Consider the following 15,520-nt stretch of genomic DNA (forward strand, 5'->3'; position numbering starts at 1 on the left):
ATTCAAGGTCCTGCGGCTGAGCTCTACCTTCCCCAGGAAAGAAAGCAGCTTTTAGGGATGTGCCCATGCTCAGCCACCATTCTAAGCCCTCTACTGCTGCACAGCAGCCTTCTAGATTTGGGGATCAAAGCTTTTTTTCTGAGCAAAGCTGCCCCCCGCCCTCACACTTTAACCACAGGAGATAACTGGCCTGGGAATGCCCACAAAACACCCTGTGAATGACAGACTCAAGTTTCCTTGAAAATCTCAACCCATAGGCACAAAACACACTTACTGAGTATTGTAGCCGCTTATACCATTTTGTTAACTCTGGAATTTCAGTCTAAGTTCAACCCTCAGTGAACTCCAGCTGCAATGGTTTCTTATCTCATTTCATGGACCAAAGCGGCTTGTATAAGATAAAATCCATCACACAACTTAACATTACGTTCAGCCCTTGGAGAGGCCCATAATTTAGCATTATGTTTGTGAGAGGCCCACTGCGACCGTTACTGGCAGAATAAATTTTGCCTCCTTCCACACTCTCTACCTCTCTTCCCACCAATATATGTTAGGAGAATGGACCTCAGAACAGACAGCAGAAATAAACCTAATGCTTAGAAGAAATCTTTTTTTTCCTCTGAAAAGATAACAACAGAAAAAGAGAACACTGACTTCATGTACTATTTTTCCCCTTTGCTATGAGTTTCATGTCTACATATCACAGAGAAAGAAAAATCCTTAACATTTTTGTTATGAGCTTTGCAGGGACAGAGTGTAATGCTGTTCACCTCTTTCTCTCATATACAGGTAGTTTTTCCTTCTCTTGCTCGTGGTCACTTAGTTCATAAATAGACTAACTTTACTATCAGGAAAAAAAAAACACTTCAATTTTAAAAATGTATGTTTGCTCAAATGGTCTGAAAGCCACATTTTTTTTTTTTTTTTTTTTTTTTTTTTTTGAGACGGAGTCTCGCTCTGTCGCCCAGGCTGGAGTGCAGTGGCGCAGTCTCGGCTCACTGCAAGCTCCGCCTCCCAGGTTCACGCCATTCTCCTGCCTCAGCCTCTCCGAGTAGCTGGGACTACAGGCGCCTGCCACCACGCCCGGCTAATTTTTTGTATTTTTTTTTTAGTGGAGACGGGGTTTCACTGTGGTCTCGATCTCCTGACCTCGTGATCCTCCCGCCTCGGCCTCCCAAAGTGCTGGGATTACAAGCGTGAGCCACCGTGCCCAGCCTGAAAGCCACATTTTATTGCCCTTCACACCTAGACCTAGAGCATGATAAGTTCACCAGTAGATTATAGTTTCAGAAAGAGGAAACAGTATTCTTAGGATTAAGCCACTGAAAATACACAATTTCAAAAGTAAGTAGCCAAGAGATTTTCTAACATGTTAACAAGTACTAGGAGGCAGAATTCCATTAGCCTAAAGAGGAATATAGTTTCAAAGACTCCCAATTTCATCTTAATTTCTGAACTTTCTGAAACTGACAGGCCGATATATGATTGATGTACTGGCATTCAAATTAAATTAAAAAAACATTAGTTAAGGCATGCTTGATAACTCCAGTCAATATTTGTTGCCATGTAAGAAGTGACTTTAATTTATATTAATTAAGACTAAGCTAGTAACTCCCTCTGGATGGCTACAGGAGGATATTGGGAGTGGTCATTTTCAATACTCAACTGTAAATTCAATTTTGTATTCAGTGGAAAGATCACTGAGAAAGCAGAAAACAATATAAACTAATTTAAACAGGATTTAGATTGCAGCATTATTAAAGCTATTCATGTGGAAAGAAATTAACACTGCTCATAAAAATCACATCAAAGACGCACTTATAAAAATTCCAAATACTTTCTGTGAACATGCTCAGGCATAACTCTGAACTGGATGCAGTTTAGAAGCTAGAATGTGCAGATGTGCTTTTTCCACCATAAGAATTGGGAACGATTGGTATATGATGGAGTGAATATAAATCATTTGCTCATTAGAAATTACCCACCGTTTTCTAATCAGGTCCTCACAATGTTAATGCACCTGAGTTAATGGACAGGTCCATTCATGGGTCTTGCCTTTTTCCCTTCCATCCGTCCATCCCCGCTTCCTTTGCTAGAGCCCTCTTTGTTAAACAGCACGGCATGCCTCCCTGCATCTGCTCATGCTGTGCACTTATCCTTGGGTCTCTCCCACTCCTAGTCCCCCTGGTCAGCTGTTATTCTTCCCTCAAGATTCAGCGTAAGTGCCCTTTTATAAAGAAATCTCTTCTGCAACTCTAGGATGAATCAGGTGTCTCTTTGCTATGTTTCCACAATTCCCCGCATATCCTGCTATTAAAGCATTAGTCGCACTGTATGGTAATTGCTGGTTTACAGATCTGTCTCCAGTTTTGAGGGGCTAATATGAGAATAAAGTTTCCAAAACGTCTTCTGGTTACTCTTTTTCCCTTTGTCTTTTATATTTTACTGCACTCTACAGTAGTTCCTCTTTATCCACAGTTTCACCTTCTGGGGTTTCAGTTACCCTAGGTCTCAGTTAACTGTGGTCAACTGCAGACCGAAAATAGTAAATGGAAAATTGCAGATATAAGCAATTCATACATTTTAAATTGCACACTGTTCTGAATAGCATAATGAAATGTCACGCCGTCTCACTCTGACCTGACCGGGATATGAATCATCCCTTTGTCCAGGGTATCCACGTTGTCTACACTACCTCCTTGTGAATCACTTGGTAGCCACCTGGGTTATCAGATCCACTGGAATGGTACAGCAGTGTTTGTGTTCAAGTAACCCTTATTTGGCTTAATAATGGCCCCAAAATGCAAGAGTAGTGATGCTGGCAATTTGGAAATGCCAAAGAAAAGCCACAAAGTGCTTCCTTTAAGTGAAAAGTTAAAAGTTCTTCACAATAAGCAAAGAAAAAAATTGTATGCTGAGGTTGCTAAAAACTAAGATAAGAACAATTTATCTATGAAATTGTGAAGAAGTAAAAAGAAGCTTGTGCATAATATATACAGTGTTCAGTACTATCCATGGTTTCAGGCATCCACTGGGGATCTTGGAATGTATCCCCCAAGGATAAGGGGAGACTACTGTATTCCTAATAGATTTGTAGCAATTAATACTGGAAAGATACAAATGCAATGGTTAAAAGTTAGGAAACATCATAGTTGATAATAAACATTTAAATTTCACGTCAAAGAGTATTTTCACATATGCCATTATCTACTAGAGATAGATGTTCTCATGACAATTAAGCTGAATGATCCTGTTATACTTCAGGCTTCAGAAGTCATTATCACTGGCAATGAAAGTTAAGAGTGATGTCAGATAATCCCACAGAAGCAAGGCCCTCTGCAGTGAGGCACTAAACAGTTTATCAAATAACTCAAAAATGTTTTTGAAAGCATTTTTAATTCTGGGAAGGTAATTGCTCTTTAGCTTTGTGAGGAGTAAATAACATTATAATGATACTATCAGATGTCACCACTGGAATCCACGCCCATCTCATTTCATTTCTGGTTATTTCAGACTTTGTTAACCTCCTTCCCTCTCCCTCTCTTCCACATTTATTGAGTACTTGGCGCATAGTAGGCATTAGAAAACTGCATGTGGGAGAACTCTTTGCTATATTCAAAGACCAGGTGCAGGAGCAGCCTTTGCGAGCTTATGAAAAATGCAGACTCAGCCTTTCTCACACCTCCAGAATTGGAATCTGCATTTTACTCCAGGTGATTTCTATGCACATGGAGGTTTGAGAAGAACTGAAGAAAGGACTCAGTGAAGGCCAGGTAAACTGGTTAGGAGCTGACCAAAGTAAGAGATAATAAAATCCTGAAGTGGAAAGTAGCAGCTGAGATAGTAGAGACTTTCAAAAGGAATAGATGTGATTCTTAAGAGCTTTGTGAGTCTCTATCCCTGTCCCCACGACCAATTAAAGAACAGCTGTCACTTCTATCCAGGAAAAAAAAGAAAGTGTTCAAGACTTGGAAATGGGCATAGAGATTACTATAGGCCCTTTCTATGGAATGCTGGGCATGAATTACCTAATTCTACAGGGGGTGGGAAACTTTAATTCTTTGGCTAATCTCTGACTAGGCTATTTTACAACTTTGTAGGAGTAGAACATAAATCGTGGCAAACTGATAACAATACAAATAATTCGTCTCTGTAACAATGCAAATTAATTTTTGTTCAGTAGAAAATGTAAATCTTTATAAAGTGAATTCTCCTTTGAAACAGTTTTAACATTTTCTTGGTCTCCTCATTAATTAGTGAGTTAAACAAAATCATTGGCTCATTTTATATTTGTAAGACAGTCATGATTTCACTGCCACAGTATTCTTTAACAAAAGACAGGGTCCATGCTACAGTCACATCTGAAAGTCCAGGGCATGGCACAAAGTGATGGGTACCTGGTGAATTTTAATTAAACTGATATATAGATAATGATGGGGAAAATAAACCAAATTGTTAAGTGTTTTTCGTTTTTGTTTTTGAGACGGAGTTTTGCTCTTGTTGCCCAGGCTGGAGTGCAATGGCGTGATCTTGGCTCACTGCAACCTCCACCTCCCGGGTTCAAGTGATTCTCCTGCCTCAGCCTCCTGAGTAGCTGGGATTATGGGCATGCGCCACCAGGCCCGGCTAATTTTGTATTTTTAGTAGGGATGGGGTTTCTCCATGTTGGTCAGGCTGGTCTCGAACTCCTGACCTCAGGTGACCCACCCACCTCGGCCTCCCAAAGGGTTGGGATTACAGGCGTGAGCCACCATGCCTGGCTGGTAAGTGTTTTTTTCCTCCCGCTTTGTGTGCACAGGGAGAGGCAGCCCTGAATTTCAGAACAATAGATGGGATAAGAGCCAAGCCGGGAGCACTGAATACGAAACTTAGGTGGGCTATAGTATATCCTTACTTACAGCTGGGTCTATAAAGGATCAATGAGGAGACAGGGATTTTATGTTTGAACAGAATGAGGGAAAACAAGGAAGACATTCTAAAATGCTTTTCTTTCCAAAGAAATGGAGGGACACACACATGTGTACACACATACACACACAAGGAAAGGTATGTCTGTAGTTATCACTGATTTCTGGCTCCAAAGATAGCTGGAAATTGCTCACAGTGTACAGTCACATAGTCATCTAAGCAGATTTGGAATTTCAGTGTGGTCAAAGCATTGCTGCTATCACAATCCCCAAATTTCTGTACATGTCCCTAAAGAAGTTTCCTTTTCCTGGCTGCTCAATTAACCCCACATCAACTAACCAGATCACAGACAGCATAAAAGGCTAAACAAACAGTTAATGTTCCCTTCTACCCCCAAAACACACATGCAACCTCCTTAACTATTTAGTAGCTGTAAAAATGAGAAAATCAAGGGGGCAATATGAAAATGCACTGATTATTCCTGCTTTAGGGTCAAGCAAAATATTTCTAAATAAAATGGCCTGTCTCGCCTCTATGAAGGTCAGTAACACATAAGGAAATAATTTGCAAACAGGCTCCTATGTTTCATATTTCCCTTACTCTATGAAGGAAGCCTGGCTTTTAACTAATGGGACATCCACTTGGCTCATAACATTATTGATTTTTACTTTCATGGAACCATAAATATTGACAACCATCTCAGCAAAATGCTAGTACCACCTCTGCCCCTTCCTTCCTCTGGCAGGCTGACATGGGGCTATTCTATATGCAAATCAGAGTCCAGTTCTCTGGAAATTATGAATGTTGATCCCAGGAGGATGGTATTCTTGTTGACACATCAGGGAATCCCAAAGGCCCTGCTTGCAAGGCTTTGTCAGGATGTCACCTGATTCAGAGAGAAACTCTTCATTTCATCACAAAATGAAAGATTACGTGAAGCTTTCTAAGAGGGTACAAAGTACACAAAAACTTTTAAATGCTCTTGCCAAGAGAAATCCCAGTGAATTAGAATATAATCCTTCCTCACTGTCTAATCAATCTCTTCCTTCCACAGTCCAAACACAGGGTTCCTCCAGGGGTGGATGGTCTGTGTTAGACACACTGAAATTCATTATCTCATCTGCCTGGTGCCACTGTTTCCAATAAAGTGTAATTATGGTGTTATTGAGCTCCTTCTCACTTTCTCAAAGCCATGCTATAAACTTTGGGTTTCTGAGCAGTTACTTCCCAGTCGGTCTTCATTAAGTTGAATTGTCTCGGAACAATGTCTATTTAACCAGCAGGATGCCTACTATTTTTCTTTTTTAGAATTTGTATTAATGTAACAGGCACTGGGTGACTCCATGTCTCAGACACTACACAAACACAACACAGTGTTACCTCTGGTTTCAGAAGGTCAAGTAGCCAGTGAATGGGATAACCTGGTCCCAGAAGATCCTCCCTCTCTCACTCCGGCACTGCCCATCCGGGCTGGCTATCTCCCCTGTGACAGCACTCTGCACTTCCCACATATAACAGGGGGATTATTATATTTATTATAATAGTGCACTATTATAAGTGGCAAATGCAAGGTGATTTGTTATTGCCTGTGTCACTCAAGACACCTAAACTCTTTGAGGCAGGGGCTTGTTCACCATTGTCCTTTCCACCACTGGCTAGGACAGTGCCAGGCATATGGTAAAATGCTGATTAACGAATACTTCTTGAGTGATTGGAAGGATGGCTGAGCACACATCACATCATTTCCATGTATATCTGTTCACGCCCAGTAGAACCACTGGCCAGAAATTCAACGTGCTCATAGATCCAAATAGCAGAAGAAGAGAGAAAAGAATTATTTTACTGAGCACCTACTATGTGCACAGTTTTAGCATTGGACAGGACATGGAGAGGGCTTTGTGGGTCATAAGAAAGACTTGGTTTGTACAGATTTTGCTAAATAAAGCTGATTTTCAAAGCGAAAACTGTAAGAATAAACAAGTATGATATAAAATAGAGGAAAAGTATCTGTAATAAATCTAAGTAAGATTTCTCAGGGGAGGAAAAAAATCAAATCCAATTAGGTATTTTCAGATTGCATTTCCATTTCCTTTCTGACACAGATTTCTTTACCTTAGGTCTTGACTGTATTTTACGTCCCCGCATCAATGAAATCATCTTCAGGGAAACAGTGTCCTCAGCTCCTCCTGTCTGGCTTTGCAACATTATAAGGAGCATGGAGTGGATTTCCTCTCTAAGGCAGCCAATTTCTTAAGCAATTAAATGCTGTTTATATTCCAAACTCTATGCTTGGGTTGAAATTGTCAAGCTTGATATTACCTGACTCTTGCCTAAGATGTATCCCCAGCTAGTTCATTCTACTGTAACAGCCATCTATTAAAATTTCCAATCTGTTCTTTCCTCAAGGGATCACACAGTACTTGGCAAAGGTACAGCTTCTGAATTCTGCAAATTATACTCATCTATATAAATATATACTTTTGAAATGGCAAGGCTTGCAAATTACTTTACCAAATTGACATCCCAATCTGTTATCCTCTAAAAGGAGAGGCAAATGCCACATACTTCATACGTGCGGAGACACTTCTGTACTGGATTCTTAAAAACAACATAACTAGATGATATGCTTTTATGAAATTCCTCCAGGAGGTCACAGATCAAGGTGCTAGTTTTTGTCACTTCTAGGTATGGACAAACTGAATACAGTTAGTCTGTGTAGATCATAATCTGATACCACAATACCTTGGATATTAAAGAAAAATTATTATTCCAGTGAATACTCCTTGTTGAGAACCTTGCTGCTGTATCTCATTTTGGACACTCCTTGTGGTTTCTAGGCTGGAGGGAAAAGTGAGATGATATCTGTATCTGCACTGCATATGCCCTTTATTAAAGGCACAGCCATGGCCTATGTATTTACATCAGTAAGACATGGTTTCTCAAAGCAGCAGAACACACCACAAGAGCATCAGCAAGAAGCATTCCTTGGTTACGGTGTGGGGATTTCAGTGGCAGCTGCAGTTGATTAAGGATTCTCAAGCCCTGGATGGGAGATGAAGATTGGAAGCACAGCACCCCCGCTGCCACTTTTTTTTTTTTTTTTTAAAGCATAGAATGTCAACTTCCTATCTTCTTAAAATAGGTGTTAGGCAGCTTTTCATACATTTTTTTTAGTGAAAACATCCAATCCACTTTATACACTGCCAGCAATACAACAGCTATGTTCTAAAACACTTGAAGGATCAATCACATCCCTCTTCTTGTCAGAAATCTGTTAATGGCTTCTCCACTGTTTATGGAATAAAACCCAAATCCAGCAATAGCCTTCAGGGCTCTGCCATCTGGCCCAGACTGCCATTCCAGCTTTACCTCACTCTAGAAAGGCAGCTTCTATGCTGAATTCCTTTCTGCTTCTGTGGCTTTTTATTCTTAGGTCTCCAGCCTCTAACTAGAATGCCTTTATGCCTCTTTTTATCCTGGGGAAAAAAATCTTATTTATTCTGCAAATTTCAAATTATACCTCCTCTATAAAGACTTTCTTGACACTTTCATCAACATTATTTGCACTGGCCCCTGAATCCCCAAAGCATATTGCATATACCTTGGTTGACAATCATGCCATTGACTTGGTATTACGGTTAATTGTTTATCTGTAGACACCTACATGTGGCCAGCAACTGTGACTTACATTCTCTCATCAAATCCTGACAGTGCTCAGTGACCTCAGGAGGGTCTGACCATCATTTGCCTGTAAAATGCCCATATGTTGCTCAGCTCACACAACTTTGGTCAGTTATAGAACCGAATTCACACGTCATCCTAACTTCAAAATCTGGCATCACTGTAGTTCACGGGGGCAGGTACTAGAGCCTTCCTATGTCTTTATTTCCCACAGCAGAAAACACCAGGGAGGGCATCAGAAAACATTAGAAGAAATAAAACATATTTTCTTTTCTTGCTAATCGTCCTGTAAATGTTGCATGTGTCCCTTCAACTGCATCTCTGAAGACAAGGATCCCATTCTATGTTTCTTTTCTATCCTCGATGGACTCCAGCACCATGTCTGCTGTTTTGCCTGAAGAAGGCTTTAGTAGTCTGGTAAACTGCACACTCTGTAGAGCTGGGGGAACATTAAGAACGCCCCACCAATGGCACAAATACTGGCCTGGCTCATTAAACACTGGGTCAGAAGATAATAGCCTGCTTTGGGGACCTTTCTGTCCCCTCATTCAGTGAGTTTTGTTGAGTGACTGTACATACACTTTTATGGAGAACATGGGTGAGCATTCTGGAAAGGGGCAGGGGTCTGTCCCAGGCAGAAGATGAAGCCCAGGTGTCTGCAGCTTCCAGGGGACCCCCCAGCTAACCCCACCGCAGCTCTGTAAAGAGTCTGTGCTTACGCCAGACTCTTACAGCCTTCTTAAGGCATAGCAGACATTGTGCTGAAGGGACGATGGTGAAGCCAGGAGAAACGCACAGGGTTCCGTGTCTGGGGATCCCTGTGGAGGAAGAAAAGCCAGCGTGGGTGGCCCATACCTTTCAGTTTTTCGGCCAGCAGAGCGGCTTCGTGCTCTGAGTAGTGCATTATGGCGGGTGGGGATGGGGGCCGGAGCCGGTCCTCCTCCAGCTTGCGCCGGTGCCGCTCCTCCCGGGCACGCATCCTCTGCTTGCATTCCCACTCATAGAAGTCATCCCTGGCCTGGGCAAAGTCCACATGAAGGCGGCCTGAATCCTTTTTGTCGGTGCTAGACCCTAATCGCATCCTGTAACCTGAAACCAATGGAAACTCTGGTCACACCATAATGTCACAATGGCCACATGTTTTTGGTCCAGACCTTCAAGGCAGGCTTATGCAAATGCTCACTTATTTCTTTGCTGTCACTACGGATACATTTTCCATAGGAGGCGGGAAACAATTATCCTTTTCCCCAGCAGTCTTGAAGCTCTGTAAAGTTAGGCCTATGACAAGTTTGGGGATAAACACACCTTGGAGAGTTGTCTCAGAGGGCTGCTTACCCATTTTCCAAACCAGTATCCCCAAGAGAAGATGATCTCAAGAACTAGGGTCTTATCATGATCATTCCTTCTTCTCCCTGGCTTCTAGGAAGCTCAGAAACAAATTTGGCATGAAGCATTTTTTTTTTCTCTACCTTTTTATGGCCTTGGTTATATTATATTTTCAGTTTACTATAATTCTATTGTATAGGTGAAATATGAGTAAATAAAGAGCATCTATGATATTTAAAAAGATCTATAAAGTGAATTCCAGACACCTCACTCACAGGTTATTGCTACATTCCCCCAGAAAATGCTGCTGCCCAATTCTCTCTCAGCAGCTGCAAAAGCCACAATTACCAGGGCAATTTTGCAATGCTGTTTTATTTCCACTTATCCTCTGGGGCGCGCAGGAGAATATTTTACCTTCAATCAAGAGGCCTCACCGCTGCCTTCCTCACAGCCCTGCAGCACCTCATCTGGTATGCAGCACCACACAAATTGTTCATGTAATATTTTAAGGCCACAGGAACCCTGTGCAAGAGCCCAGAGCTAGACAAAGAAAAAAATGGGCCTGGAAATCTTTGGGGGATTCACTGTGAGCTACCTAACTTAGATAAAGATTATGAGCAGAAATTTGATCTGAGAGATCAACACTAACAGAACTGAAACCAGTCAGCCGGCCTAACTTCAAACGAAGAAGAGTTGACTTTGAGGTTGCTCTTCAGTTTGGGGTACTCAGATTTTCAGAACATAAATCCAGGTCCCAGCAGAGACACAGCTGCTGGGAGCTGCCAGAGGAGAGAGCAACATAAGCACTTTTCCAGTATGGGGGCTTTGCAAATGAGATACAACTGTAAAATGCTAGGCTGCACTGTGCTGATGTTCAAGATCTCATGGTAGATTTCAATGGATTATTTTAGCACTTGGGGATAAAACTCAGCTGAAAATCTCTGTAGAGGCTGGCTCCTCCCCAGGAGGCCACTTCACACCTTTGAAAAGTTACAAATAAGATATTGACTTCACATCTGGTTTCTGTGATGCCATGGAACCCTTCTCACTGCTAGATTTTCAAGTGTTATCTAAAAATGGGAAGACATAACAATACCAATCAAAAACAAAAACATCCAATCACAGATGTGCCGAATTAATGCAAAAGCAAAATGTATCTTGGTTGTGGGCCATGGGAACTTAACAAGTCAGCAGGCCACAGTGATACATGCATAACAGCTGAGCAGGCAGGACTGTTTAAACTGGCCAGCTATCCCAACTGGCCAAGCACCTTTCCCCTGCTCATGTCCAGAGAATCAGTTTTCAAACATTTCTGGCTCCAGAAACACCCTCACTTTCACAGAAACATCATCATTAAGGACTTAAAAGAGACCCTGATGAGGCTGAGTCTAAAATTAGCTAGGCCTTCAAATGTGAATGTGGTCCTAAAATTAGACAGGCCTTCCAGCTGGGCTTGGGCTTGCTGGAGCCCACAAACAGGAGGGGCCGCCTGACTTCCTTCCTGCCTTTCCAGTTAATTGGCCTTGCAGATCTTCCTGGGACTGATGCTGCAGCCTCTCAAGGGCAGGGAGGCAGAGTTAGGAGGCTCCTCTGCACCCAGGTAGGGAGGCTGGAGGTGAGGCCTAGCTGTCTTCTCCTCCTACAGTAATGGGGCAGACCAAGGAGCAATCAGAGACTTGCTGAGAGAAGCGGGACCAGCACCCAGGCTGGAAAATCATAGGATCAAGTTATAATCAAGCAGCACCTTTCAATGCCTAAATTTGGGACTGTTCATCTTTGTCAGTGTCTTATGAGGCTTCTGATTGGGTGTGAACATTGTGTTGTATTAGTGTTGAAAAGGGCCTTTGATTTACTCTAACCTTCTCATTTAATCAAGTAGGGTAAAGAATACAGTTGACCTGTGAACATGGGTTTAATCTGTGCAGGTCCACTTATAGGTGGATTTTTTTCCAACCAAACGTGTATCCAAAACACAGCATTCGAGGGATGTGAAACCCACATATATGGAGGGCTGACTTCTCATATACATGAGGGTTCTGCAGGATATACATGGAGCAGGGGCGGGGGGTCCTGGAACCAATCCTCCGAGTGTACTGAGGGATGATTGCAGTTTTCTTGGTACAGCTGTAATTAGAAGCCAGGTCCCCAGGAGAGGGTTCTTGAGATAGAAAAATCAGTCCTTCCTTATCATGATCAGGATATTCGTGTTAAAAACAACCATTTCCTGAATGGTTTCTATGTTGCAGGTGCCCTGCTAAGCACTTAATATCTATTATTTGATTTATTCCTCCTCACAGTCCTACGAGGTCATACTGTTACTATCTTTATTTTGCAGATGAGAAAATGGAGGCAGGCTCTAGGCCATGAAACCCAGTGCCACAAACTCACCAGAACCCCCGTTGTCTAACAGCGGATTGTGTGTTATGAAATGTCTTCATTCTAGGCTTTGTCTTCCTTCTCCATTTTGAATTGCTTTTAGTTTTTATTTTCTACTTTGTAAAGTTTTACTGAAATAAGGGTGTTTTAAAGTTCTCCATATCACTGTCTACCTCAGGAAAGTCTCTGCAGTATTGGAATAACCTCAAGGCTTCTGGAGTTTGCACAGAATTTCATGGCAATAGAGGTGGACTGCAGAAATTAAGTAAAACCTGGCAGGAATGCTCAGATAGGTCCCCCCTGCCCCTCCCCACCCCCACCCGCTACTGTTTTCCCACGTTCCCCCATCAACTTTGCCTCAGGAATAGGGAGGTGAAATGCAGAGGCACAGACTGAAAAACGGAGGTGGGGAGTGTGAAGGAAGGGCAGTGAGTTCAGTCTGAGAATGTGTCCTTCCAAAGCCAGCCCCTAATTCTTGGGTTTGGCAAAGGCCTTGTGGACAGACTCCATTCACTTGGCCCAATACCCACAGATGGGAAGGCAGCACTAGGCCTGATCTCAGTATCTGTAAAAATCGCCTATAAAAATTGGCACCAAAGGACAAGGCTTAATGAACCACCAACGAGGCAATGATACTGGGCCTTCTCCTAGGGCCCCTAAGCTACTTTCCTGCAAGGAACGGACCTTGCTTTGGTACCTTGGTGTCCAGAAAGTGAATCTACTTCCAAAAACCTGACATTATTCTGAGAGAGTACTTTACTCCTCCAGAGGATTACATCCAGTAAGAATAATGGTCCTTAGTACTCATAATATTGCTTCTCATCTAATAAGCACTTGAGAACATTAATTAGAAACTCGATGGAATTCCTAAAGACTGGATGGTGGGAAATTGCTCCTGCAGTGAGGTACCTTCACAGGCTTAGCGCAGAGCTTCTGGCAGCCAAGGAAGAAGGCAGAATTCCTCCTTTTCCAGCCCCAAACTATGAAGACTTTGTTTTGCATTAAGGCCAAAGGGAATAAGCTCATATTAACATCACAAAACATAGCAAAATGCCTAGAAAACTCCTTATGTAATGCAAAGTACCAGAAAGGTAAATGGCTTTATCAACCATGAATTCCTCTGCAAAGCGAATGTGACAAAAATTCTTCTTGCTTTTCCGAATTGCTGTAATATCACCGCACTGTTCAAAGACTTCTTGAATAATTTCCTCAGTAGCATTTTCTGGTAATCCTCCGACAAACACGGTCTTACACCCAGGAGGTCGTTCTCTTGTGGAAGGAGGTGGAAGATCTAATAATCACAACAAAATAGAAAGTTTGGTCTTTCATTTATTTGCTCTCTCTGGTTCTCCCGGCAAAACTAAAGCTTGCAGAGTAACTTTCTCCAGACTGAGTGACGGTAAATTTCTATGCCAACTTACATTGATCCCAGGCTGTCTTGTTTCTAAGTTCCTCTCCCCTCCTGCTCCCAACCTTTACTTTCTGTGTTCATTGCTACACAGAGTGGCTATATGCTTGTCCATGAACAAAGATAAAGCAAATGTTTGCATAATTTCATTTCTCCTTTATACTACAGAAGCCCAGAAAAGGGAGAGAAAAAACTTCCCAAAGTACAAAACATGACGAAATGACAACATGATGAAAAACCTCAGCGTGTTATCTGCTTTGTCTTGTTTCCAGATAAAGGAGCGGCAAAGCAGAATACAGGAAGCATAACCTACAAAAGCACGCACAATACTTACTTGGCTGTGAAACACCGGGCCTGAAAAAAACCACTTTGTTATTATTCACATTTAAATGAGCAAACTATTAAATTTTGGGAAGCCTGTATAAAAAGATAAAATGTACAGTCTCACAACATTTTACCTAGTTTATATGTAGATTACTAAAGCAATCTCCTGAAAAGTCCACTTAAAAAAGGCAACACTGATTAATATGAATGACAAAAAAAAAAAAAAAAAAAGTCCTAGCTCTTTTAGCCCATAAACTTAGTATCTGAGGCAAAATTAAAAAAATAAAATTCTGGCCCATTTACTTCATCAAATGTATGTTTCCTTCAAGCAAATGCAATTTGGTCCAGAAACCCTGAGATGCAGGCTCCCCTCTCCCCAGCCCCCAAATTGCTAACTGTCAAATTAATTCAATTTTCCATCTAGCAAAATATATTTCAGAGTTTTTCACCCACATTTGTGAAGATGGATGGAAGTGCTCACATATTTCACACTGTGTTCTCCGGCAAACACTAGGCTTCACTGCATGCAAAAAGTCTTAACGCTGGATACACATCCCTAAATCCCACATACTGGCTTTATAGTGTGGATTCAGCTTCTGGACAGACACGTGGCCACATCCCTGTATATTTATTCTAATCGAGAGACAAAAGGCCTTCTGTAGAACGGATCCCCACTCTGTGCATTTACGTGTGAGTCACATCTGAAAATGACTGCAATGCCATTTTAAAATTTAAAAAGAAAAACATTTAAAATGAGCAAATATTTCTCATAGGTGTTACTTACTTGGATTTTGAGGAAAAAGAGTACAGCTTTTGCAGTGGATTATTTCTTTGACAACAGCCACTTCTGTTGGTGGTGGGGGAGGTACCAGTCCAAGGCCTGGTATCATTGGGTTAATGGGGGTGATTCCAGTCATCATGTTGAGGCTTGGATCAAAGCCTGGGACACAGATTGAGTCTGTAAAGCATACAAGATAACATTTTGACTGGAGATTAAATCCATTTTTGTTGTTGTTTTTGCCATTTTCCTGCAGATTATTTGACTTTATACTTTCCATTTTTCAGGAATTTCTCCTGGCATAAGATGTAATATTATAGAAAGCTATGCCAGAAGGGTACAGAGAAAAAAAAAGGAGAAGATGAACATTAAACTACATGAAAAGGAAATTATATTACTTAAAATATTAACATGGCAGAAAGAACACAGCATATTAAAATGTAAAAGCATGCACCATGAAGCTTCACTATTACTGTGAATGCAATTTTCTATTTCCTAATGTTGGTGTATTGTTTATACCACCTTATGACCCAGAATATGGGAAGAATATCATTTAACATTGAAGTGCTCTGTGAATCTAATTATCAACGTGGTTTCATCAAAAGAGCCTTCTTACCCAAGTGACCTAGATTTAGGAAAGTTCAATTTATATGTGCATACTTTATAATGATGTATTCAGGTCCCACCTAACCTATTTCCCCCGGAATAAAAAAAAAAAA

At 41.5% G+C, this 15,520-nt stretch overlaps 1 protein-coding gene across 12 annotated transcripts in view; it reads right to left on the bottom strand.

Annotated features, from left to right (window-relative positions):
• ENOX1 (ecto-NOX disulfide-thiol exchanger 1) overlaps positions 1-15,520 on the bottom strand; it is a 597,973-nt gene that overhangs the window by 137,967 nt on the left and 444,486 nt on the right. For all 12 annotated transcript variants that reach the window (XM_055244863.2, XM_055244859.2, XM_055244860.2 and 9 more), the window contains 3 exons: positions 14,808-14,981; positions 13,376-13,582; positions 9,445-9,678 (listed from right to left, as the gene is read on the bottom strand). In XM_055244863.2, coding sequence (XP_055100838.1) covers positions 9,445-9,678; positions 13,376-13,582; positions 14,808-14,981 — 615 coding nt within the window. The remainder of the gene's footprint in view (positions 1-9,444; positions 9,679-13,375; positions 13,583-14,807; positions 14,982-15,520) is intronic.

Source organism: Symphalangus syndactylus, chromosome 15 (assembly GCF_028878055.3).
Source record: "Symphalangus syndactylus isolate Jambi chromosome 15, NHGRI_mSymSyn1-v2.1_pri, whole genome shotgun sequence".
NCBI lineage: Eukaryota > Metazoa > Chordata > Mammalia > Primates > Hylobatidae > Symphalangus > Symphalangus syndactylus.